The sequence below is a fragment of the Natator depressus genome, chromosome 25 (genome assembly GCF_965152275.1).
Source record: "Natator depressus isolate rNatDep1 chromosome 25, rNatDep2.hap1, whole genome shotgun sequence".
In the NCBI taxonomy this organism is placed as follows: domain Eukaryota; kingdom Metazoa; phylum Chordata; order Testudines; family Cheloniidae; genus Natator; species Natator depressus.
The window spans coordinates 11,202,131-11,228,548 of record NC_134258.1 but is presented as its reverse complement, the minus strand read 5'-3'; the positions used below and the strand labels follow the sequence as shown (position 1 = coordinate 11,228,548).

The following is a 26,418-nucleotide window of genomic DNA, read 5'->3' as shown; positions in this document are numbered from 1 at the left end:
TGTTTATACATATTCCTACCTGCTATCTTATTTTTCTCAACAAATTCTGCAACAGTCTACATTCCAATTTTATCAAAGCAAGGTCAAAAAACAGCATCTCAGACAATTTTCCGAACCGCCTAGCACAAGCCCCGCTTCTACAAATCTCGCGCTATTAACAGTAAGGTTAGCCTGTCTTCTGCAGGGCTCTTGCCTAGCACAAAATGATTACTACACTTCCACAGGGAGAAGCCTTTGATCTACTGGTTGGGGTAGGAAGCTGGGCAATAGGACTCCTGGATTCTATTTCATCACTGGCTCACTGTGTGGCCTTGTGTGTGGATCACTTCATGCTCTGTGCCTCAGTTTCTTCATCTATAAAATAGGGATGATAATACCAACCCACCACACGGGTGGCTTGCAAGGCCAAAAAACCCAATATTTATAAAGCTCTTTGAGATCCCTGGATGAGAGATGCTCTAGAAGGGCAGGAGAGTGGGGTGGGGGGAGGTATTTTTTCATGCTTTGTGTGTATAAAAAGATCTTCTACACTTTCCCCAGTATGCATCCGATGAAGTGAGCTGTAGCTCACGAAAGCTCATGCTCAAATAAATTGGTTAGTCTCTAAGGTGCCACAAGTACTCCTTTTCTTTTTGCGAATACAGACTAACACGGCTGTTACTCTGAAAAAAGAGGGAGAAATCCTGCCTTCAGTCTCGGGAAGGCAGAGCTGGGTTCAGCACCAGCCCACAGATCCCCGTGGGCAGACGATGATCCTTAGTAGAGTTCCCATAACCGAGTTCTTCCACAGCTCAAGGGAGGGTCCGAATATGGGGCCTGAGATTTTAGAGAGAACAGGGTCAGAACCAGGCCTTCAACCCCAGCGCCCCTGAACTTGGTGACGTTCTGGATCTGGATCCAGATCCTAACTCCAGTCCCTTCCTAGATGCCCGTCCCCCGGGCTGCGGAGGCCCCGCTGAGCTATAGTAAGGAAGAGGGGCTGGGATGGAGGTGTGCCTGCCCCATAGTCTCTCTGCCAGGCTGAACAGGCCCTAGGGAAGCTGCAGTTTTGCCCCGCCCAGCGAGGGAGCTAGGATGCGAGCATCCCCAGACACAGACTCAGGCAGCCTCCGTGTTGCTAGGTAACCGGGCCAGAGGATTTTGCGATGCCAGTCACGCTGCTGAAGTTCCCACCCCTCCCTCAGGGCTGCGGCGCTTCCTGCAAAGGGGTCTCCTCGTTCAGCGCTCTCCTCCGGGATGGTCAGGCAGGTACCAGGGCCAGCCGCCAAGAGGGAGTCCCAGTTTGGGGCCTGCCAGCTCAGAGCCCAGAGTGGTGTGAGGAGGGGCTCAGACCCAGACCTGGCATCTTCCTTGCTGGGTGCTGCTGATCTGTGGGGAGGGTCCCCGAGGGGGGAGGGGGCAGCTGTGGGTGGATTGGGGCAAGAACAGGCTTTGGCTCACCGTTGCGCTGCTCCCACCAGGTGCCCTGCTTGTGCCCCCGCTACCTCCGGGGGTCATGTGCCGTGAGCGGCTTCCTGAGCCACCCTGCAGTCATCTGCACCAGCAGGTGCTTTGAAGATGGCACCTTGGCAGCCAGTGCCAAGGATTCCGGGGCCCCTGTCTGGGAACGACCGGTACCCAGTAAACATGGCACTGCCAGGCCTTGTTGGCGGGGACAGCGGGGGGGCTGAAATGCCGCAGGTAGAGAAGCTGGGCGTGGGATGGGCTGATGGATGAGTGGACATGGAGCCGGCTGAGAACGGACAAGCTCACTCCAGGCGCAGACTCGTTGGTGGGGGTCTGAGCTGGGATTTGACATGGAAACGGCAATCTGGCTGGTGTCTGTGGTCACGAAGAGACCGTGTGGGCCCGCGGTTCTTGTTTCCACGTGAGAGCTGGGGACGGTGGCCTCTGAAACCTTCGGATCCAGCCCAGGTGGGGACAGTGACTGTATAGGAATGGTGCAGCCTGCCTTTAAATAGCTTGTGAACCCTCAAGTGGTGCCCACCATGTTCGGTATCTGAGTGTGCGTGCCACCAGGCCAGGCATGCTTGTGTCCAGTGAACGTGGCGACCTGGGCAAAGCTCTGCCCGTCTGGTTTCTCCATACTATCCTTGTTGTGTAAAGACACAACCGTGGCCCAGGGCTGATCCCAGCTGAGGGCCACCCAGGGGTTCTTATGTGAAGTGAGTTTGGCGGGGGGTCTCCACACGTGCCCAGCTGGCTCTGGGCACTGACACGCTCCGCGGGCAGAGGGACAAAGATCCAGTGCCCAGGAGTGGGTCCTGGCAGCTGGGGAACGTGTGCCGGGAAGCCAGCTCCGCTGGTTGCTTCCCGGGCCAGCTGTGGGTGTGACTGTCCCTCTGTCTCCGCAGGGCTGGGATTTCCAACCCCGGGTGGGGGCAGGCAGGGGAGGCCGATGCGTGCCAGGCAGCCAGCAAAGCCTGCCGCAAGCCCCCCGCATGGCTTCCCCCCACCACGCCCGGCCAGGAGAGGGCTGCCCCCCTGAGTCCCCCTATCTCCAGCTGCGAGAGGCGGGGGGGGGAGGGGCACAAGCAGGTGCTGGGGGGGGGACTGAGCCTCCCTGCGCTTCCTCTCCCTTTAAGGGGGGGCAGGTACCAGGACCCCCCCCAAAGCTGTATCCGAGGGGGCGCTGATTGCAACCCCCCCTCCCCAGCTCCTATTCCTGGGCGCCCCCCCCCAGTTCCTTTGTTTCGCTGCCCCGGGCTCGCCATGGAAACCGGGACAGGAGCCGAGCCGCGCGCACACGCTCCCCCCGCCCCAATTCAGCCCGACCCCCCCCCCCCGCCCGCAGCCCCAGGCTTTGTGCGCGCTCGCAGCCGCAGCAGGATCGGCAGCCGCCCTGCCCGGGCGCCCGAGCGGCTCCAGCGCCCGCGGGGGATCGCGGCGGCCGCCGGAGGGGCGCGCTGGGGGAGAAGCAGCCCCGAGCCCCGCGGCCCCCTTTGTCCGGCGAGGTGAGTGGCCGGGGCGGGGCGGGCGCCGGGCTCTTCCCCGCCCCAGCGGCCGGACAAAGGGCTGGAGCCCGGCGTCGGAGGTGGGGGGGGGCTCCGAGTGGCACAGACCCCCCCCCATCCCCAGGCCAGCGGGTCCCACGGCTCAGACCGCTGGGCGCCCGGGTGGGGCTGGCTTGGCCCCCTCCCCAACCCCCCCAGAGCCGGGGGGGGCGCCCCCCTGCCCAGCCCCACGGGTGGGCTCCGGCGGTCCCGGCACCGGGTCCGCTTCCCTCGGGCAGGACTTGGGGAAAGTTTCCGGGGGCGTGGATCGCTGGGGGGGGGGCAGCTTGGCAGGGTCAAACCCCCCCCCCCCGCCGCCGCTGGCTCCGATGCGAAGGTGCAGCCCGATTCCCTGAGCCTGTCACCCGCATGGGGCGGGGGGGGAAGGGACACGCCCCCCCGCACTCCCCACGGAGCCTGGCCCCTGTCGCGATCCCCCGCCGCGGCAGCTGGGCGTTTTGTCCTTTGGTATCCGAGGCTGGAGCTGGCACGACGGGGGGGGCCCGCTAGGGGGCGCCCCTCCCGCGTATAGCCCGCGGGCTGCAATACAAGCGGGGACCCTTCCACGGGCTGCAGCTAGGAGCCTCAGCCCTGCCCCGGCGGGGCTCTGGCAGGGTTGGGAAGCAAAGGGAGGGGACTCAGACCCCACCTGTAACCACCCCCCTTGGCCCCACCTGCTGGCATTTTTAATACAATAGCCTAGCCAAGCTGCAACCTGCTGCAGCCTCAGTGTCTTGCAGGGATCCGGAGAACGGGCAAAGCCGGACACCCTGCAAACAGGTCCCGCAAGCTGCGACCCCAGCCAGGCCCTGGGCTCCCCCCCAGCTTCCCAGGATGATGGATTCAAGGCACCCCTTGTTTTGCCCTTCTCTCTCGTAATCGCCCCTCCCTGCCCGCGTGCCGCCCTGCTTTTTACCCCTCCCACCCCCACCCTCCTTTTCCAGCCTCCCCAGAGCAATGCAGGTGAGGTGGCTGGATCCTTCCATGCAGCCAGCACTCATGCACCATTCCCTACAGTGCCTACAGTGCCTCCTGCTGGGAGAGGCTGGGACTGGAGTTCCTGGGAGTCCCCCCCCCGACCTGCAGTCAGCGCTCCTGCCCTCCTCGCTCCAGTGCTGGGTTGGTCCTGGAGTAACTATGATCTTCCCCCACGGACAGCACTCCTGCCCCCCCACTTCCCCTTGAGTGCCACTAAACTAACGCTTGCCGTGTGTCTCGTTGCCTAGGCTGACCCAGGCGAGTCCCCATCGCTTGCCCCCTGAGCTGACACCATGATCTCCCCAAAAGAGAAGTCCAAGGCCCCCAAGGATAGCATGACGCTCCTTCCATGCTTCTACTTTGTGGAGGTGAGCAGAGGCTTTTCAAGGGGGCCCAGAGCACAGCAGGGTGGGGGCGGGTGCTGCCTTTCGAGCCCCATCCCTGCAGCGAGGCGGAAGCCAAGTGTGTCGGGGGAATGTGAGATGCTTTCTCAGGAGCCAGCTGAGCCCTGCAGGGGCTGAGGCCGGGGGAACAAATGGAAGATGATTCCATTTCTGGGGCTGATTCTCAGTTACTCCTTTCCTGTCCCTGGGGCCCGGATGGAGGAGTGTTAAGGTGGCTTTAATCTGCCTTTGTCCTTCCTTTACTTTGAGGCTGTGGATGGGTCTGCTCAACCCCTGGTGTGGATGGGCAGAGACGCTAGGCCTCAGGGGAGGAATTAACGAGGCAGAGTGTCTGCTTAACATTTCTATTGCAGCAGCCACTAGAGACTGGAGCCTGGTTGTGACAGGTGCTGTACAGACACATAGGAAAGAGACTGTCCAGTGGTTAGAGCAGATGTGACTGGGAGTCAGGACTCCTGGGTTCTATTCCCAGCTAGAGGAGGGGAGTGTGGTCTTGGAAGTGACTGGGAGCCTTGAGGCCGGTGAAGGCAGGTCTGTAGGGTGGCAGGGGGATGAAACTGAGCCCACTGGACCATGCTCCTGACCCACCTCTTTGCTTCCTTCCTGCTCCTCGCCCAGCTCCCGATCGTGGCTTCGTCCATCGTGACGCTGTATTTCCTGGAGTTGACCGACCTCTTCAAGCCAGCCAAGGTGGGGTTCCAGTGCTATGACCGGGCCCTGTCCATGCCGTATGTGGAGACCAACGAGGAGATGATCCCCCTGCTGATGCTTCTCAGCCTGGCCTTCGCTGCTCCTGCTGCCTCGGTACGTAGCTGGGGCCAAGCCTGGGGGGGCTTCTCTTTCCGCCTGGGCCAGGAGGGCTGAAAACAAGGGGGCGAGAGAAGGGAGAGACCTGGAGGGACCTTCTGGAGAGGGGGGTGGGCAGATTCCACCTGGCCTTGAATTCACCTCACTTCTTCAGAGACCGCAGGGGCCCGTACAGCTCCAGGCACAGGCTACGGCAGCCCAAACTTGTGCCCCTTCTTCATAGGCCCCTCCGACCCGATGGCCCCAGCCCCAGCACCTGGGGCTCTTGCAGAAACAATGCAAAGCTGGGCCAGGTTTCGGGGCCCCTGCGCACCAGCCACCTGGTATGATAAGGCAATGGTAGAGTGTGCTGGAGGGGGATGTGTGTTGTGTTGGGAACGGAGTAGCTGGGAGCTCCCTCCACAGCCAGCACTCCTGCCCCGCTCCCTACCGCGTCCCCTGCTGGGAGAGGGTAGGACCTGCCCCTGTGCCAAAACCTCTACATTTATACCCCTTGCTCTGACTTGCCAACACACCCTCCTGCCTGCAAGCCTGTGTGTCCCACACTGAGTTCTGCTCTTCCCCCCAGATCATGGTCGGGGAAGGCATCATCTACTGCCTGCAGTCCAAGCTGAAGGGGCGCAGCGGGTCGGAGGGGAGCATCAACGCCGGCGGTTGCAACTTCAACTCCTTCCTGCGCAGGACTGTAAGGTTTGTGGGTAGGTTTTGCCGCAGTCCTGGCCTGGAGCCTTTCAGTTCTTCGTACCTGGGGGGATCCTCCTTCTGAAGCTGCCCGGGGCCTGGATGAAGAGGGGGCGGCCATGGAGGAGCCTGCATGGGAAGCATGTGCAGCTCGGAGCACGACATCCAGCAGCACGGAGATCAGTGTGGGCTCCAAAGCCCACGTTCATCCTCTGCATTAGTGTCTCTCTGGTTGCCCCTGCCACGTGGATGCCCTTGGCCTCTCTCCCCATCATGGGCCCGTTCTACTGCCCTCGTGCTGTAGGCTTTGTGGCCACCACCCCAGAGGTGGCTGCATTTCACTGGGATTTGAGTCTGCGCCGCGCTTGGGGAGGGAAAGTGCTGTGGAAATGGAAAATGTTTATTGCCCTGTGGCGCTTCCACACCTGGCCTTGGCCCAAACCTGGGAGGGGCGAGGCAGGTGGGAGGGGGATTGGGAAGATGGACAGAGGGGCTGGGGGGAGAGGCAGGTGGGAGGGGGCAGAGGAACATCGGTGACTTCCCGGTGGCTGAGGCTCTAATCCGTGACCCGCTCATGGTTTCCCCAGGGGTCCACGTGTTCGGACTCTGTGCCACCGCCCTGGTGACTGACGTGATCCAGCTGGCCACCGGCTACCACGCCCCCTTTTTCCTGACGGTCTGCAAGCCCAACTACACGCTGCTGGGGATCTCCTGTGACTCCAACCCTTACATCACCCAGGACATCTGCTCGGGCCAGGACCAGAATGCGATTCTCTCTGCCAGGTACGTTCCGTGCAGTCCAGAGCCAAAGGACTCGGCTTGAGGGACCCTGCCCCCGATGGCCACAAAGGAAGGGAGTACAAGGCTGTCTCTTCTCACCCACACCCCGCCGGGCCCCGCTGCATGTATCATGCTGGGATCTGGCCACCCACCGTGCCGCAGCCAGGTCCCTGCCAGCACTAGCCCAGGCTGCTCGAGCTGTCCTTTGCTTCCCTTTTCCAGGAAGACTTTCCCGTCCCAGCATGCCACGCTGTCAGCTTTCGCCGCTGTCTACGTGTCGGTGAGTTCACCCACCTCTCTCCTTATCTCCCTGACTTGCAACCACAGGCTGATGCAAGCAAGTATGTGAAGCCCACAGACACGCGCCTGCCTCCATGCTTACAGTTCGGTCCCTCACCATGCCCCTGTACAGCTCCTTCCCCAGGCAAGCCCCCTCACTGTACACCCCCCCCTGAACACACACGTCCTGCTCCACACACATGCAAGCAGCTTTTGGTGCACCCCCCATGGATACATGCACACAGTGCCCTGCCTTATGCAAATGCAAACACACCTACGGTGCCCCCCGACACAATCAAATGCCCCCTCAACACGCACCCATGTGTGCAAACACACAGAGTGCTTTGCTCTCTCTCTTTCTCACACACACACGCAAAACAGCATACAGCTAACATAACCCTCACCCTCCTGGGACTAGCCGAGGTGCCCCCGTGAACCAGAAAGGCCTGGGCAGTCCATGCAGGGAGGGGGGTCACCCACCAACACAGGAGGTCGCATCCTTGGCTGCCCAGCCAGCCCCGTGCATTTGCTGGGCCAGCGCTCAACCCGTGGCTCTGACAGGCCCCCGCTCTCCTCTCCTCTGGCCAGATGTATTTCAACTCCATCATCTCGGACAGCACCAAGCTCCTGAAGCCCATCCTGGTCTTCGCCTTTGCCATCGCTGCCGGCGTCTGCGGTTTGACCCAGATCACCCAGTACCGCAGCCACCCTATCGACGTCTACGTGGGCTTCCTCATCGGCTCGGGGATCGCCGCCTACCTGGTGAGTTCACGCCCTCAGGGAGCTGAGCTTAGAGCCCCTGCTGAGAGGAAGGGCCTTTGCGTCTCCCTCCAGGGGTTGGTGTCAGTCACTGGCATTAGGAGTGATGGAAGTGCCCTAAAAGTGGGGAGCCCGCGGGCGCCCGAACTGTGATTGGATGGCTGCCGTGTGGTCTGACCCCTGAGCTTTCTCTCCCCCTCAGGCGTACCACGCAGTGGGCAACTTCCAAGCGCCAACCGAGAGGGCCCCGGCCAACCCCCCCACCAAGGACGCCTTGCGGGCCCTGACCCAGCGCGGCCATGACTCGGTGTACCACCAGAATAAGTCGGTCAGCACTGACGAGCTCAACCCCCAGACCCGGCTGGACGGGGTGAACCGCCAGGTCCAGCGGGAGAAGAACTCCCTGGGCAGCCTGAAACGGGCCAGCGTGGACGTGGACCTGCTGGCCCCCCGCAGCCCCATGGGCAAGGAGAACATGGTCACCTTCAGCAACACCCTGCCGCGGGTCAACACCCCCTCCATGGACGACCCCGCCCGGCGCCACATGACCATCCACGTGCCAGTAGACGCCTGCCGCTCCAAGCAGCTCATCACCGAGTGGAAGCAGAAATCCCTGGAGGGCCGGAGTATGACGCTGGCCGAGGAGGCCAGCAGGCACGCGAGGGCTGGCTCAGACTCGGTCGGCGCGGATGAAGAGGAGCACGTCCCCTCCTCACTCTACCCGACAGTGCAGGCCCGCACGGCCGAGCGGGCCGCCATGGGGCCCCGGGTTCTCATCCAGCCCCGGCCAGGGGCGTCCCAGCTGGTTCACATCCCCGAGGAGAGCCAAGGCACCGCCAACATCTCACCCACCAGCAGCTCGGCCGTGCGGGCCAAGTGGATGATGATGGCAGAGAAGGGGGCGGGCCAGCGGGTGGCCAACCCGCCTCGGCTCATGCAGGTCATTGCCATGTCCAAGCAGCAGGGCCTGGTGTCGGTCACGCCCAAGCACTCGGAGACCTCCTCGTCCTCCACCAGCTCCGACTCTTCCCAGTACCGCTCGCCGTCAGAGCGGGACAGCTCCAGCATCGTCACCATCGACGCCCACGCCCCGCACCACCCTGTGGTGCACCTCTCCTCCGGCAACGGGCCCTGGGAGTGGAAGGTGGCCCCGAAAGGCTCGGATGGGCAAGAAGCCTACGAGCTGAACGAGATGGGCAAGGATTACCGGGGCTTCCGGCCCACCAGGAGCGCCGGCGTCTCCCCGGGCTCCTCCGTCAGCGACATCGAGCAAGACGAGCCGCGCTACGGCAGCGTGGCCACCATCAACGTGGTGACGGGAGGGGGTGGGGCGGCAGAGCGGGGGGAGGGCATGCCGGAGAACGTGCTAGGCCCCACCAGCCGAGAGTCCACCCTGCGGAGGAAGCCCGCCAGCCTCACGGTCAGCGAGAAGGACGGCCACACAGACAACGAGGCAGAAAACTACTACAAGAAAATCCAAGCCAACCGGAGATTTAAGGAGTAATTCCCTCCCCGGCTTCCACCCCACCTGCCCCAACCCAGGGCAGCTGTCCAGAGCGGGGTACCTGCCTCCGTGGGCGTCTCCACTGTTGAACTACCCAATCAGCGCACTCCATGTGCTGCGGCTTTGGGACAAGGCCGGGACCGGGGGGGTGTGAGCATCCCGTCTTCGGGGGGCCTCCAGGGATTTCTATACAGTACCCTCAAAGCGGAGCAGCACATGGAGAAGATGTTGCGAGCGCCGGATGGGAGGGGTGGACTAGAAGATGCAGGGACTGCAGAATTCTTCTCCAAGGCGTTAAAACAACAAGCCCTCCGTGGGACTCCAAATGTCCAACCAGGGGAAGAATTTTCTGTGTTTATTTATTTGTTAACCAGGTGCTGACGGGCCCCGGGAGGGTTTTAGTTTATTCGGATGTTGCGATGGTGGGGTGGGAGCAAATGAATGACCTTGACATTCAGGACCCAGGAGTCCTGGCTACCAATTGAGGGAACTGTCTCCAGCCTTGCATGTGGATTTGTTTGCCTTGCTCGTTGGGAGCTGGTAGCCAACGGATCCAGTCGCCAGCGGCTACCTGGATGGCGTCCTGTGTCACGTCCTCCTCCCTCTGTTTTATTTGCAGGGGGGCATGTCCGGCCACCGACTGAACTCCTGGCCGCTGTCGGACTCTGTAAATAGCTCCCTGGCTGCGTACGCAGTGAGGAAGGGGTATTAGCCAGGGCTTAGAGGCTTTTCACTGGCTGCCCGGAGATTTTTCAGGGGCCTTTTGTTCAGGTGTCAGTGCCGGCCAGTCCACTCCTTGCCCTCTGTGCTGAGCCACACAGAGATGCCGAGGGACAATTGACCCTCACCCCTTGTACTCCCTATGGCGGTCAGAGGAGGCTGACAGACTAAGCTTTCCAGGGGGGCACTTGGCTTAGCCGCCTATTAGCCAAGGACACCTGGATAAATAACCCTCCGTGCTTTGCTGCGGCTACCAGGCTGCTCAGTCCTGCTGCCGCTTTACCACCCCCTCCTGGCATAAGTGTGGTACAGGGCATAGGCGTCCCAGGCCGGATCCTGACTTTGGAAGAGCAGCCCTGTTCAATTAACAGATGGCATCCGGGCTGGGGATGGGGGCAACCTGATTGCGCTGACTGAATTGTCTCTCTTCTCGCCGTCCCTTGGGCGAGACAGCGACCAGAGCTGCCAACGCGGGGGGTGGAGGGGAAGCTTGCACACCAGCTTTGTGATTTGAGCTGGTGGGATTTTATTTATTTATTTTTTAAATAGCGCGGGAAAGTTTGATGGCATCTTCGTGATGCTTTTGTCGTCGTCATTCGCCCCCTCCCATGAAAAACGGCTCCCGTTTCCCCTGGTTCCCCACCGAACCCAATCCACAGCCAAGCTGGCCACCCCTTAGTCGCCATGTGGGCCTGATCCCAAGCCTAGTGACATCTTCCAGCCATTGACTTCAGTGGGCTTTTCAGCAGGGCCCCTGTGTGGCCCAGGCAGGAGACGGCGATGGGACAGGGGAAGGCAGAGGGACAGGAAATGGGTGTTGTGTCCCCCCTGGCTCTAGCCAGCAGCTCTGTGAGACCCCGTGGCCTTTGCGTGGCCTCCAGGCATCTGTCTCTGTAGCCACAACGGCTAACTGGTCAGGAGCGGTGGGAGAGCTGTGAGCTGGAAGGCCGGTGGGTGAATGGGAGGCATGCGTACAGGGGTGGAGGGTGAGTGTTTGCATAAGGGGATAAATACACTCTAGAGAGATGGGGGGGGTCCTAGCTGGGATCTGTGCCACTGGGGAGGAGGTTGCGGGGAGCTAACACTGGGGGGTCGGGGGAGGGGAATTACACAGTGGAATAACAGGCCTAGATCCCTTACATTGCCAAATGCTACCGGTGCTATCAGCCAAGCTCATCAAGACAGGGCATGTGTAGATCCCTTCAGCCCAGGCACTCCTTCGTCCCTCGCCAATCCGCTTGGAGCGGGTGCAATTAGAAGGGTTCCTCTGATCCTGCAGCGCTCTTCCATTTCTCATGGGCAGCCACGTTTCTGGCTCACCGGGGAACTTCTCAGGAGAGCGGTGAGGATGGAGCCCTGCTTGGTCCCCCGGCAGCGGGCGAGACAGGGCGCGTCCCCCCCCTTTGAGGGAGCTTCGTGGCTGCTGGAGCTTGGGGCAGGGAGTTACTGGCGTCATGGTAGGAAACTGACCCAGAGATGCAACCTCTGCCATTCCTTACCCGGCTCTGCAGGGGTGGGAGCACCGGGGCTCCAGGAGGGCTGGATCAGGTTGGAGGGGGAGGGAACACCCCGCCACTAAAGCAATCCCCAAACTGTAAATGCATCTGTCAGGCGATGTCTGAACCTGCTGTGTTTGTAAGGAAATAAATGGATGAACCTGTGTCTCTCTCCACATCAGCCTGGCTGGGGCAGGAGGGCAGAGTCTGTTGTCCGGCAGATCAGTGACTGGAAACCTTGTTAAAATTCCCTTGCCCCAGTGTGGGAATTTCCTGCCTGCGATGGAGTCGTCTCCTGCCCCACATCGCTCTGCCTGCTGCTCCTTGCCCTTGTGCAAAGTCGCGACTTGCCCCTGGTTCGCATGAAAATGTTTCTCAACAGGGACATTTTTGCACCGGGAATCGGAACCGACTGTGCCCTGCGACCTGTGCTCAGAAGAGAGGCAGCCCCTGCATGAGTCCCCCCATCTCACCTGGCCTCACCTCACGGTCTAGGCCGCCACGCTGGGCTGGGCTGGCCATATACTCAATGGGCATCATTCTGGGCACTGCTGGGGCATCTCCCATGGTGCAAAGCAACTATAAAGCTGGGCAAACTGGCCCGCAGGAAATTCCACTAGCACGGAGAGAATCTGTGAGTGGCACAAGGAGGAAAAGAGCCCTGAGTCCCCAGCTCTACTTTAACCACAAGCCACTCCTCCCGCAGAGCTGCAAATAGGCCCCAAGCGTCTTGATGCCCACTCCCCTTTTCTTTAACCCCATTAGCCCCCACCCATTTTCTTCCTAGTCCCCCCCCATCCTTGAGAAAGCATCCACTGCCCCTATCTGGCAGGAACGCCCCTTTCTGACTGTGGCTGGGGCTGCCCCATGAGCGTTACTGGCTTGCCAGCAGCTCGGCGGTAGGCTGGGGGCTGGGTGCCTATGCAGGATTCCCAGCGCATGGGCTGCCAGGCCTACAGTTCTCCCAGCGCCATCAGGCTCTTCAGTCCAACCTGCCGTTGCCTTGAATCCTGTTAAAAATCAATTCTGGCCAATGCTTGAGCCAGCTGCTGGGCACAGCGCCGGGTAGGACCCCCCTCTGCCCCCAATTGCCTGATCACGCTGATGTCTCTAGCAGCCCCCGCCCCTCGCCGAGCCCTGGGCCCCCATCCCCTTTTCCTCTCCCCGGCTCCATTTCGTCCTGACCAACGCTGGTGGCATCCGCCCTGCAGCTCATTGCACGTTGCACTCGGTGGTCGCTCACCCCGCTGCTGTGGGTCGGGGCGGCTGGAGCCTGAGTTACGCTCCCTCAGAGCCACCCAGCCTTTCGTAGCTGCTGCTAAATGCTCCCCTTTCCCAGCGTGGGCATCTTCGCTCAGGAGCCCCACGAAGAACTAATTCCACCCCCGCAGAAGGGGAGATGGGCTCCGTTAGCAGGCAGGCGGCCAGCAGCTGTGGCTGGGCCAGACTTCAGCGCCTCCCTCTCCCACCGCACACGCCTTCACTCGCTCTGCCTTTAGGAGGCCTGCCCTGTTCCCTCCCACCCCCCTGTAATTATCAGTTGCTCTTTTAGCTTTTTTGGTCCTAATTTTAACTCCTAGCACATCTGCCACCAAACCCCCCCGGTGTCACACATGTAATTTACACGTCAGCGCTGTTATGGGTCCTGTTAGCAGCTTTCAGCAGAGGCGTGTGCAAGTGCTTGTCAAAGCCGGAGCAGTCTTAGCATCTGGAGAAACTGAGGCACAGAGACGTGACGTGACTCCCCCAAAGGCCAAATAAAGAATAGAAACCACGGTGGCTTGACTGCCGGGTCTGTTCCCCCTCCCCAACCAGTAGGCACCACTCCCCTCCCAGAGCTGGGACTCGAACCCAGGAATCCTGGCTTTGTCACCTGCTCTAACCACTAGCCCCAACCCTCCCAGAGTCAGGGGTAGACCCCTGATGCCCCTTCCTGCTCTAACCCACTAGAAACCTGCACCTCTCCTGAGCCTCAGGGATCTAAGAACCCAGGAGTCCTGCCTGCCAGGCCCCTGCTCTGACTCCTAGCGAGAGAGAGCGCGAGAGACCAATGCCTGACTCATAACACTGACACTACGAATCGATGAAGCGGGCTGCCTTGTGTGAGCTAATGCTGTTCTCCTGGGCCTCCTAGGGTCCCACCCACACACACAGCAGGGGAGGGGGCGGGCGAGCTGGTCTTATGAACCAGCTAAACCGCCCTAACCCCAGAGCCAGCTGCTCAGCTGTTTATGGGCCAGGGCCGCGTGGGTGGAGCTGTGGGGTGGATGGCAGTGAGTGCGTGTGTCTTTGCAAGGCCAGCCAGGTGCTGCATGCCCCCAGCAGGGCCTGAGGCGCATGCAGGGTTGAAGTAAAAGTGCGGGGTGGGGGAGAATGGTGCAGGGATTTATGGGGCGGGGGGGGGAGAGGAAGCCCTTACATCCCACCCCCAGCACTTACAAGAGCAAGCGGATCAATGTGTATGTTTAATGCAAACAGCTGTGGCGGGGGGGATTTACTGAGCCCAGAGCTGGGGCCAAGGGCGGGTGCCAACAGCAGTCACCTTCCTGACCTCGCTGCGTGGCCCGGCCTGGCTCTCCCGCCCACTCAGGCGGCCGGACGGAGGCATGCGGCTTTGCCGGCATGCAGCCGGCAACGTGCAGAACCGTGTAGCGACATTCCCGCGCTCTGGAAAAGCCCCCAGCATCCTCGCCCGCCCACGCGCCTGGCTCGCTGGCTGGGAGCTGCAGGGGGGGCGTGGAGTTCCTGAGTGCAGAGAGCAAGGGGGCCAATGGGCGGGGGGAGCCACCCCACCCTGAGTTTCATACAGGGGGTGCAAGCGCCCAGGTGGAGCTGTTAACTAGAGCCCTGCATTAGTGTGACATGTAAGTTCTGCAGAGAAGTGGTGCCCCTGGGGCAGGGGGTCAATATTTTGTTTACAAACAGAGGCAGGATGATGACGCTAAGGACAGGCTGGTGATTAGATTCAGGATCTGGAAGTTTAGAGGAATCCCGCTGTGGAGGGGGGGGGGAGGGAGGAGGGGCTGTTTTAGAGCGAACACGGGGGCGGGCCTCAGAAAATATACAGCCAAGCACTGAGCCTAGGTTGCCCCTCGGTGAGGTCGAGCAGCAGTTTTATCCCCGTTGTACAGATGGGGCACTGAGGCACACACAGACTAAAGGCCAGATTTTCAAAGGTATTTAGCCACCTCGTGAGATTTTTCAAATGCACTTAGAAGGCTCGGTGCTTTGTAAACCCCATTAGATGCCTCGCTGCAGCTTTGGGTGCCTAAAAACCTTTGAAAATCAGTCCTTAAAGCACTGGCCTGGGGTCAGCGAGGAAGTCCATGAGGGGAGGAGAACCCAGGTCTTGCTCCCGACCCAGTAGACCAGCCTCTGCATGCTGCAAAAAAAAAAAAGGATTCTGATAGATGGGAGCAAAAACAAGGCAGCCAGTTCTCTGAGATGCCAGCGAACGGTCCCAGGATGGAGGCCATGGCTGACAGCATGAAAAGCAGCGCAGAGATCAGGAAGGCTGGAGAATGAGAGTCAGATGAGAAGAGACGACTTAACTCCCAAGGGGTGGCAGGTTCTGCCCCAGGCTGGGTTGTACAGCAATGGCTGCTGGGCAATTTTACATTTTAACTGAAAACTATTTTGTTCCGTCATTTTCTGTTCTGAGTTTGACAAAAGGAAGGAAGGCGAAAGTGCTGTGTGAGTATCCGGTGTGTGTACGCCCGCCATTCTTAAGGTTTCAGCTGCATTCAGGCCAATTCCAGAACAAAGAACAGAAACTGCATCCACAGGGTCCATAAAGTCGACACTTCTTGTCGTGATTTGCATTATTCACTGGGCACCGTCTGTGTGCTCAGCACTGTTCAGAATATGCCAGAAAAGCCAGTCCCTGAGCCAAGGCATATAAACTGTGTAAGTCTGGAGAAGATGGCTCATATATTTAAGTATGAAGTGTATAGTTACCGACCACACATGTCAGCACATGGTCGCTGTGCTATTTATAGCTATGAGTGGACGCACTGACGGCAATAGAAGGTTTAGTTGATTAAGGACTAGAAGATTTGACCCTCCAACTTTCTCTCTAAAGGAAGAGCTGCCCAGAGCTCCTGTGCCTATTTGTGTTCCTTTCCTGCCTTCAGTGGCCCTAAGATACCTCAGACGTCTCCATTTTTTTCTCAACTTTAAAATATAGAATTTTCTTCGTGTTTGATTTAAATATTCTCCTGTGAGAACTGCAACTCACTCGCTGTCGTGTTGGGTTTAAGAGCCTTCTGGAAAGTAACTAGCCTTTCAACAGAAGTAAAAGCCGTGTTGCCAACTCTCATCGTTTTGTCCTGAGTCTCATGATTATTGTTTCCATAAAGCCCCGGCTCCTGGGGTCAGGTGGATCTGTGATGATTTCAGCCTTCGTTCTTAAAGAAAAATGAAGTTTCTAGTCCTCGTGGCTGTGGAGAAAGCTTCAGAATGTGACCCCGGTGCACCTTAAAGGCTCAAAAAGCAGAAGGTAAATAAAAAGATCCCCAAATCCATCATTTTTAAAGCTAATCTCATGAGTTTTTGAACATTTGAGACAGGCAACACTGTGACAGTGACTTGAAAGTGTCAGTTTCACTCCTGTTGAAGGTCAGTTTCTAGTCTATTATTTGTCGTGAGGTAACACCCCTCAAGCCCCAGGCAGGTGCTGTATAAACTCACGGGGCCTTGCCCTGGTAGGATGTTTCCAAAGTTAAATGATCTATTCCAAGCTTGATGACCTGCAAAAAAGTGATAGAAAGTCATCTAGCTTTTTCTACAATTCTTTTAATTGTTGTATTCAAGAGTTAGTCACAACGAACGTACATTACAATTTTAAACCTAACCAGGGTTCCCTAAGTGACTTGACACAAGACGTGAGATCATGTTAGTATTAGAGTTGAGTGGGTCTAATAGGTATTAAATCCTCTATTTTTATATAGGAATTAGATACAGAGCTCCTGTTAGCTAATTTCTAACAGGTGGCCAGATATGGAGCTGTTGGACAGACAGACGTGCAGGGGGATAGGCAAAGACGATGCAGACGCTCCCATAGCATGTGAGCGAAAAGCAAGCCTGACGGGGCTATGCAGCCTCTCAAGCACTTAGCCCAGACCCTGGCTTTCGGGAGGTGGCGGGGGCATTGCACCGGCATACCCCCCGCATGCCACGTCAGGGGCCCCCCTACCAGCTGCTGAGAGCACATGTGCTACACGTGAACCAAGCCCTTCCCCAGGGGCGCTGCTCAAACAGGGCCACCTTACCCGTGGACTGGGCTCATTTGCAACAGCCGCCTTTGCACTCCTGTCCTGCAAGGAGCTGCCAGACAACCCCACCCAGGTAGGACGTGCGCTCTGGGCTGGGAGGGGAGGCGCTGGTGGTGGGGGGGTTCACAGAGTTCTCAGGGGCTGGGGGGGAGCTGGGTCTATTTTTATTATTATTAGCTATAGTTTTTTGGTCGCTAGAGGGGAGATTTTGCTCATTTGCTCCATCTGGCCCGTTGTTTATTTTTAACCCAGCTGACGGAGCCCTGCACCTGGCACATCACGGGGGCGGGGAGGGGAGCCTGGCGCTCAATGCATTAGCAGCAGCAGATTGAGGCTTTATCCTTAGCAGTTTTTATACAGATTCCCAAAGCACTTTAGGAACACAGGCGCTGCCAGACTGAAGTCCATCTAGCCCTGTCTACTGTCTCCAACTGTGCCCGGTGCCGGCAATCTCAGCAGACAAGTGGGTCAGTGTCATCGTTTCCGTTTTACAGATGGGGAAACTGAGGCACAGAGCAGGAACAACACAGTCAGAGGCAGAACCCAGGAGTCCTGCCTCCCAGTTCCCACTTCTAGCCCCCGACCACACTGCCTCCCTCTGCACCAAGATGGCTCCAGGGTTGCGGGTTCTCTGTTTTAGGTCCTGCTGTTCGGGGTGTGTCGGGTATTTGCAAAGGGGCACAGGAGCTGCTCGTCCAGCTGGAGAGGAATGGGGCCAGTAGTGCCTGGTTGCTACTGGACGGGGTGGTGGGGCAGGAATGGCCACGAACCTCTGAGGGGTAGCGGCTGCTGGCAGTGCAAGACGCCTCATGGCTGCAGCCCTTCCCATGCTGTTTGAAGGGCCCCAGCTATGAAATGGGGCTGACTCAAGCCCTGCGATGCCAGGTGCTCAGCGCAGAGCAAGCCAGAAGCCCCGGGCAGAGCTGGTTAGGCTGCAGGGGGACAGAGCAGACAGGAGAGTTGCTGCCTTATGCTGCTGGCAAAGTGTAACCCCCCCTTTGCTGCCCTGTAATTCACAGAGGGCTGGAGGGGTGTGGAGGACACACATACACCCCCACCCACCCACCACTCCAGGGTCTCCCGTGTTACAGTGCCTGGAAGAGGCAGGACTAGGCTGAAATGCCGATAAAAGGGGGATTTACCAGCAGGGCTGCTGGACAGCCTGATCCTGTGGTTCTCCGGGGTTCTCTAGCTCTCAGCCAGGCTGCCTTATGTCATCATGTGGGACCTTCTTAAACCGGGGCCTGGATCCAGCAGTCGTGGAGGGACCAGCTTGCGGCACCGTGGGGATTTTGGCTTGTTTCTTGCCATGTTGCCACGACAACTGCAGGGGAGCTGTGGGCTGGAGCTCGGCTCCTGGAGTATTGTGTTGCGGGGGGGGGGTGAAAAGGCAGCCTTCGCGTCCTCCCTCCGCGCAGACATTGATTGCTCGCGTGGGAGGACGTTTTGCTGAACTCAGCATCTATTGCCCAATCTCCGCCACCCCCTGCAATCTCTCCGCAGGGAGTGGCGGCACCGAGTCCCATCTGGGCAAGCAGCAAGAGTCTACCGTCAGGAGTACCACCCAAATCCCCTTAGTGCAGGCATAGCCCTCCCCAGCAGGTGGCGATGGCACAAAAGCCCTCCGATTCCTTTGCCACCATTGCTCTCAGAGTGGGCTCAGGTGTAGTGATCCCACTACTGCCACCAGTTCATGGATTCATAGATACTAAGGTCAGAAGGGACCATTATGATCATCTAGTCCGACCTCCTGCACAACCCAGGCCACGGAATCTCACCCACCCACTCCTGCGAAAAACCTCTCACCTATGTCTGAGATATCGGTGCAACTGGTGGCGGGGAGATCACCCCAATGCTGCCTTAAAGGGGCTAGCCATTCTGTCTCTCTTCACTACTTGGGTGCTGCCTAAATGACCATGGGCATGAGGCAAAAGGTGCCCCGCGTTGTTCCTCTAATGGGGTACATTGCCACTGGAACATGAGCACGTGAAGGAACCCTCCGGCATTCTGGCCAGAAGGAAGACTGCCCCATAGTGGCTATGTCATGGCCATTCCCGAAGGCCTGATCCAAAGCCCATGACCACCTTTTTCATTTGGATCAGGCAGCCCAAACCTCCGACTCAGGATCGATTCACACAGATGCTCTCCTAGTCCTGGGAAATCCAAGGGGATCGCTGTTGACAGCACTGCATTTCCTGCTGATAGTGAGTCAGCCACCCTTCCGTGCCCCGATGCCTGACCGGAGAGAGGAAGGACAAACCCAGGATCCTCTCCTCGCTGCCGGGGGTGACAGGATCGTGTTCCCAGGAACAAGATCAGCAGCAAATACTCTCCCGGCATTAGCGTATGGTGGATGAATCTGGTGCAGTGCCCTCCCTGTCTCCAGCAGGGACACCGGCTGCTGCGATCCTGCCACAGGCCAGCTGCTCGGCATGGGGAACAGCAGAGTGCAGAGCCCGGGCCCTGAGGGGAAAGATGACTGAGGAGCATTGACAGACAGACTCCCAGAGCGGAGAGGTGAGTTGGCTGCAATCACCCTCACTCTGGACCAGTTTGAGAGCTTCTGTTTGTTCATGCCAGCGTGGTCTCCTTGGTTTGATACCAGAGCATGCACCTACTCAGTCAACCTAGGACAGTTAGGAGCTGAAAATCCTTTGTGGATCTGGGCCTAAGAAGTCCTATAGGGGGAAGCAACAAGAGATTCAAACCTCTGCAGACCAGCCACTAGAGGGGGACAGAGAGCACACGTACGGTGGTGTCCTTTCGACACTGCCGATGGTTTTACGTCCTGTGAGTACGGCTGTGGCTAAAAAGGCGGATGCGTGCGAGCCGGTCCTTTCCACCTGACACGCGTCGCTCGCTCGCTCCGGAGGAAGGGATTACCGCCTGCGCCCGCTGAGCCTGCTGCGGTTTACAACTCAGCCGCTGTGCCTCAAGATCCAGACGGGGATTGATCTCGCAATGGGCAACCCCGCTTCCGGCCGCCTCCTTTCCAGTTATTCTTGCCCGCTTTCCCTTGGCCATCTCTCGCCAAATGGCGTTCCGGCGTCATCCATCCTCAGTACATGACCCGCCCCATGTAACTGTGATGGGCTAAGCCTGGCTTCAGTCCCCGTGGCGTGACTACGGTCCAGAACCTCGTTAGTGGTAACTTTTTCCTGCCATCTGATGCTGAGTATGGCACCCAGATCCCGCAAATGGAACGTAGCCAGAAGCTTAGCAGGATGCCTGTAGCAGGTCCAGGTCTCACACCCATACAACCAGTTTACAGGTTTTTAGCTTGGTTTGAAGCTTAACACCACCTCGCTGCCAGGGTCTGCCTGCTAGGTGGCCGGATGATGAAGTGGCTTCGTTGATACGACTTGTCAGCCCCTTGTCTAGGGTGAGTTCCTTTGACAATATACCACAAAGGCAGCAGAAGTCTGCACCAGCATTGCGCTGGGTGTTGCTGATTGCAACGTTCGGTTTCGTTTCGGGTGTCCTGGGAGCTGGTTGATACACGACCTCTGTCTTTCCCAGATTGTCAGCCCATACTTTTCTGCAGACCCTGCAAATCTGTCCCTAATCAATTGTATCTCGTCTAGAGTATGTGCCTGGAGCATGCAGGTATCGGCATAGGGCAGCTCATGATCACTGGCTTCAAAGACCTTCGTGGAAGAGAGCAGCCTGTGCGGTTTAAATTATTTTCCAGAGGATCAGAAACATATCCTGATACCAGCATTCGGGCCTCTTGGAGCATCATGGAGCACTGCTGCTCAGGGCTAGGTAGAAGAGATTATACGAGGGTGGACCAGTTACGCAGTCCTGCTTTAGACCGTTAGTGACAGGAAACAGGTCAGACAGGACAGGCATAGCCCAAGGTCAGACAGGAAGTCTGTGGCCGAGCAGGGAAGTGAACCTGGATCCCTGGCTAGTGTCCTATCCACTGGACCAGTCTTCCTCTCTAATGATAACAATGTTCACCTACTTCCCAAGGCCTGCTGCAATGCTTAATCCATGGATGAGGTCGCGGCTTCTATGTAGGTACTATACAAGTGCAAGTGATGATTTCTCTCTCTCTCTCTCTCTCTCTCACACACACACACAACCATTCCATATGTTCACAAAAGGCATATACATCTGAAGTCCCCTCTGTTGTCTGACAGGCCAAAATATTCTTCTCTATCTGTTTAAACTCTTGTGTAGCGCTGCTAGACACTGTTAAACAGCTGCTGTGTTTTACCCCAGAGGTGGCTGCATTTCAGCAGTGAGCCAAGACGCTCATAGCACTAGGAGTTTGTAAAGCACCTGAGGATGAAAGAAATGCTGGAAATACAAGGTCACAGAGGGCAGCAAACTCCCCCAAGGTGATCTGACGCTGCGCTGTCTGGCAGTCTGCAGCCCCAGAGGCCGTGCTCCTCAAAGGCATTTTAGTTCCTAACTTCCATTTAAATCAATGAAAGTTAGGAGCCTACGTACCTTTGTGGATCTGGGCCATAGAAACCATGGCAGTGGTTCTGAGAGAGGCGTGAAGTGTCTGCTTTCGTGGGTGTTAACTCTGAAGCTTAATGATGACACAACAGCCACCTCCTCCCCCATCCTGCAGACACGTAGACAGAAACAGCACGCTAGCAGCACACTGGTAGGCACGCAGTCCATACGGGAACAAACAGCTGCATGTGGCCTATGTTTATTTGTATTATAGCAGACCCCAGCTGAGATGAGGGCCCCGTTGTGCTAGGCACTGCACAAAGTGTAAGACGCAGCCCGTAGCCATCTAACAAGGCAACAGCAAGGAAGTATCAGCACCTCCAGTGTATGAATGAAGAACTGAGCAAGAGTCTAAGTGACTTGTCCACCCCACGCGGTGCGCAGGGCAGGGCAGGGCAGGTAATTGAGCTGCAAGCTGTTGAGTCAGACCAGTGCCTTAGCTACAAGACCAGCCTTTGGCACAGTAGAGCTGTGGCTGCATGCAGTGGTCAAGTCTGCCTTGCCAGCTGCTGCGGTTACTCTCTGCTGCTCCTTCTCCTGGGCCCGCAAGCCTCCATCCCAGCCGTTTCCATTCAGTGTCCCACAGGCTGGGCTCAGCAGAAGAATTTCCCAGAGACTAATTTGAATTCCACTCAGGCTACCTCCATTTCCCCAAAGCGCCTCTCGAGACCGGGGCAGAAAAACTGAATCAGACCCCGGCCCCGACACACTGGAGCATCTGCTCCCATTTGCCGCGGTTTGTAATTCCGCCCAGGGGGCACGGGCTGTTCTGCACAATATCCAGCGTCGTCCTTGGGGCTTTGCAAACAGGGAATGAGACAAGCCAGGAAATGAAGGGAGTGGAAAACCAGCCCATGACACTGGGGAGTAGAGCCAGGTTGCGATTTATTCTGGGTCCCTCCCAGGGTGTGAAGCCAGATCTGATCAGATCCCAATTCTGGGCCAGCATTAATGTAGCCATATGTCTAACCAGCCTAGTGCTTGGCTATCAGAGAGTGAGACAGGAGTGACAGCTGGATGGGTGTATATGGGGATGTATAGAGGGTGTGTGTGTGTGTATATATGGGGATAGAGAGACAGATAGGGGGTGTATGGTAAGAGAGCGATAACACGCAGGATAGATTTTTGTCCTCAGCCAGGGTGGCCTGGATGGATACCAAAATGAGATGACAAACCCGGAGATCAAAGGGAATTCCAATCGTTCCAGAGTTATTGGCACATGTGAATTTTTTTTAATGCCAGTCAATCCATGAGCACAGCAGCCGCCCCTCCCTGGCATAGCTGCCCAAGTCCCTCGGTGCAGGCGGGAGAGGGGGAGTGGCGATAGAAATAAAACTAGCTTCAATTCCGTCTGGGGGTGAGCTCCCCAGGGCTGCCCTTGGCCCAGTGTTCTCTCCACTTAGAACACGAGCCCTCTGGCCTCCAGTGCCTGCCCCTCATGGGCCAGGCCCCACTCTGGGACCAGGGTGTTGCACCCCTACAGTGCCAGTTTCCATCAAGTCCCCTATCCTGGATGGGCGCTGATGACCCAGTCTGATTGTGGGAGGCGAGTTTGCATTTGCGTCCCACCTAGGGTCAGCCCCCGAGCCGTGTGGTGGCTGAATGACGTGGGGTGAGCATGGGGGAAGATTATTACTGGGTATCAAGCCCCAACTATTGCTCAGCATTGTAGGAAGTGTGCAGGGCTTTAGTCTCAGTTATACTAAGCCCCTTTATGCCACTCTGGCAGTGTAAAAGGACCTTACAGGGTGGAAATGGTGCCCTGAGCATCCACACTGACTGTGGTAGAAGTGGGATAAGGCCTCTCCTCCCAGGTCCTGGATCAGTGGGGATTGGATTGGAGGCACAGATAAAGTGCCCTACACCTTGTCTATTCTCTGCTTCCCAGGGCCCATAGCATAAGTCAGAGCAGCCCTGAAGCTGCTCTAATTTACACTAGGGTCTAGGCAGGCACCTACACAGCCCCAGAACGTAGGAGCACAGAGGCAGCTCAAAGCCAGTTTCACACTCCAGCTGTTGCTGCCCCAAATGTAGGGATGATGCAACTGTGAATCGGGGCCAAAAACGCAGGCGGGCCATGAGCCAAAAATACATAAAACCTAGGAGATCGACTGGAGGCAATGGGAGACATTTCTCCTGAGAACGGACCCCAGCCTGGTAGGGACTAAACTAATATCATACTAAGCTGCTCTTGCCAATTGGCTTAGCAACAAATACCCCAAAGCTTCAGGCTTGCAAACATATGGATTAACCATCACAGCCCTGACTCTCCGCACTGGAGAAGCCGCGTAAGGACTGCGGGCGGTGCCTGATGGCGTGGGTGAGCACCAACTCGCGTGGCTTTGATCTTGCCTGCTGCATGAGCCGGCTGCATGAGCCGGCTGGCTGGTTGCTAGGTGAGTTTTTTGGCGAGGGAGTGGGGTGCATAGTTATGCAATGCTTCAGCTGGTGGCTGAATTCACTGGAGGCTGGGATAGCAGGTGCCTGTTTGGTGGACTTGTTTGATTAGGTGGCGGAGAGCAAGTTCTTGGCTTTGTCACTTAATTGCTGATGAGAAGAGGTGTAGCTAATACATCAGATATCAAGGCGGCCAGGAAGCTCTCTGGCCTATAGATATGTAGGTTGAACATTTCAAAAGCAGTCACTGAATCTGGGTGCCTAATTTGAGAGCCCCGAGGCTAGTAGATGCAAGAAGCTCACCCCCTGATTGTTAAGAGGTATTTAGGCATTGCTTCGGTCAGCATTGCAAGGCCTACGTGATTTAGACACTGACTTTCAATAGGACTCAGTGCCTAAATCACTGCAGAAAATGGGGCTTAGCTTTGCAACACTGAGCAGAGCTACGTCTCACAGCTGGGCCTCAGCTCCCACGTGGGCACCCAAAGGTGCATCTACACTGGGTGCTGCCTCAGCCCGATTTTCAGCAGTGCAAGGCCCAGGGAAGCCAGCGGGAGCTCTGGGGGAGGGGCTCCGCGCTTCTGAAATATCAGGCCCCTGGTGTCTCTGATCATACAACAGCTCAGATCACCCAACTGCCAACCCGACCCCCATTCTACCACCCCCCCAACTACTGCGGGTGCAACTCTGGACAAGAGGGGAGTAACCCCCCCGCCCCCACGTCTTCATCTTTCACCTGGTCAAAGGTCAGGACCAAGACGATGGAAAAAGAAACATTTCCTAAGCGAACTGGCCAGGCCACGCAGCCGCCCGTGAACATCCTGGAACAGGGACAGGTTCTGACTCCCGCACCGCAGCTGCCCCAGGGCAGCGTGTGAAACTGACAATAGCGGCTGGGGATGGGGAGGCCCACTGCTAAGCCTAGGGGCTGGGGGGGAGTGGGTGTGGGGTGCTTTGGGGGGGTACCACACAGGGCTGGGAGCTTCCAGCTACACAGAGCGTTAGTGGCACAATCCCCTAACCCCCCAGATCCCTCCTGACGGGGAGGGTGAGACACACACAGAGGCTACTTGTTTTGAATGGACTCCGGGTGTGTGGGGTAGGTGGAGGGGGCTGGGATGCTGCTTCCCTCCCCCTCCACAGAACAGTTCTCACCCCTCGTTAAACTGATTAATGGTTTCACACACTGCTTCATGCTTCTCTGACCTCGCAGTTTCCATAGCAACAGCCATCCCCTGCTTTAATTCCTCCCCCCTCCTCCTCAGCATGCTGCATGTATCCTCCTGGCTCCCCCCAGACCCTGGGCTGCTCAGGGCGCCGGGGTCAGTGTCATGCTCCGCATAGCCATGGGGGCCAGGTCAGAGTCGTGCCTCGGGGGCCAGGGTGACAGTAATCCCCCTTCTGCAGAGGCCTCTTAGAGAGGCGAGTCAACCCACCACGGGGGCAGGTGCCTATTCTTCACATCCCCATTTTACAGATGGGGAAACTGAGACCCAGGGAGGGGACGGGCAGAGCAAGGAGTCAAAGGGAGGAATCCTGACACCCAGCTCCTTGCTCTAGCTACAAATGCCACACTGCCACCAGCCCTGGAAATAGACCCAGAAGTCCAGATATCCAGTCCCCTGCTCTGACCCCACTCCGCTCCCGGAGCTGGGAAGAGAACCAGGAGTCCCCTCCCTCCTGCTTTAACCATTAGACCCCACTCCCATCCCAGAGCTGGGAATAGAACCTGGAGTCCTGAGGCCCAGCCCCTGCTCCAGCCACCAAATCACAACCACGTAGCACTCCGAGCACACAACCCAAGCTGGGGAATCGTACACGACATTCTCATTACCCTTTGTCCTTGGGGGACACGTAACTTCTGCCTTCCGTCCCACCTAGAGCCGACTCCTTCCCCTGGCTGAGGGGAAGGGGCAGGTCATGCAATAAACCACCCGCTCTGCCCCTGGCCCGAGCTCCCTGCTGTTGCTGCTCCAGCCAGAGCTGTGGACCAGAGACCCCCCCCACCCCAGGAATTATTTTAAGGACATGCTTTGGCCTGCGGTCTACACGAGATCTCGGTGGGCAGTTCTGGCCTGGGGATGTAGGACACTCAGGGCACTACACTGCAAGCAAATGTGTGATTGTAACCTGCCTAGGGTAGCTCTAATGTAGTGCAGGTAATAGGCACAGCATACGTGTTGCAGCATCAGCTTCAGCACACGCTAGCAACCAGACTACAGACCCAGGTCCCCGGGTGAGCTGGTCCTCTGGTTTCTAGCGCATGCTGAAGGCCCTGCCACCTCACCGACACTGCTATTGTTACCGGGCGAGCTAAAACGAGAGAGAGCCAGCGATGTTACCGTCACACCTTCGCTTGCACTGCAGACATACCCACCGGGCACCAGCTCCCCGGTTAGTCAGGGTGAAACGGAGCATCAGCTGCGAGAGACACACGGTCCCTTGCAAGGAGCTCCACCCTGCGAGGGGAGTGGATCCATCTCCATTTAGTCAAAGTAGAGTTCACCTGTGAACGTGGACGCTTCCCCCTCTCTTTAGCCCCCTTTGGCTGAGGCAGGGAAGGTAATGAAGACAACCTCCTCGGGGCATTGATCAACCCGGACGTTCTTATTAATCCCGAGCGGAGGAGCGCTGCTCCGGCGGCCAGGGGGTTTGGAGCGGAGAGGGCTGGAAAGAGCCGAGTGGAGGAGCTGGCACAAGGGACTTGCTCTGTGCTCAGTAAATGGTTTCGACTGAAATGCCAAGAGCCCTTTAAGAGCATCACAGAGCGAGAACGGATTGAAGGAGACCACAATGAGGGGGTAAAAGGATGGAAGGGGCCAGATTCCTTTGGGCCTGGGCCCTGAGCCACATCCAATGTTCCTGCTTATGTGGGTA

The 26,418-nt window shown here is 57.8% G+C and overlaps 1 protein-coding gene across 3 annotated transcripts; it reads left to right on the top strand.

Annotated features, from left to right (window-relative positions):
* Positions 1–1,118: 1,118 nt before the first annotated feature.
* PLPPR3 (phospholipid phosphatase related 3) lies at positions 1,119–10,944 on the top strand. Of its 3 annotated transcripts, none has more exons than XM_074939340.1 (8): positions 1,119–1,244; positions 4,220–4,339; positions 4,994–5,179; positions 5,751–5,880; positions 6,451–6,646; positions 6,866–6,923; positions 7,511–7,684; positions 7,884–10,944. In XM_074939340.1, the coding sequence occupies exons 2-8, from the start codon at positions 4,265–4,267 to the stop codon at positions 9,183–9,185; spliced, it is 2,121 nt and encodes a 706-aa protein (XP_074795441.1). In that variant the 5' UTR covers positions 1,119–1,244; positions 4,220–4,264; the 3' UTR covers positions 9,186–10,944. The 3 variants fall into 3 exon arrangements, with proteins under 3 accessions (XP_074795441.1, XP_074795440.1, XP_074795442.1); XM_074939339.1 differs by lacking the exon at positions 1,119–1,244 and adding an exon at positions 1,447–1,914; XM_074939341.1 differs by lacking the exon at positions 1,119–1,244 and adding an exon at positions 2,936–2,954.
* Positions 10,945–26,418: the final 15,474 nt, after the last annotated feature.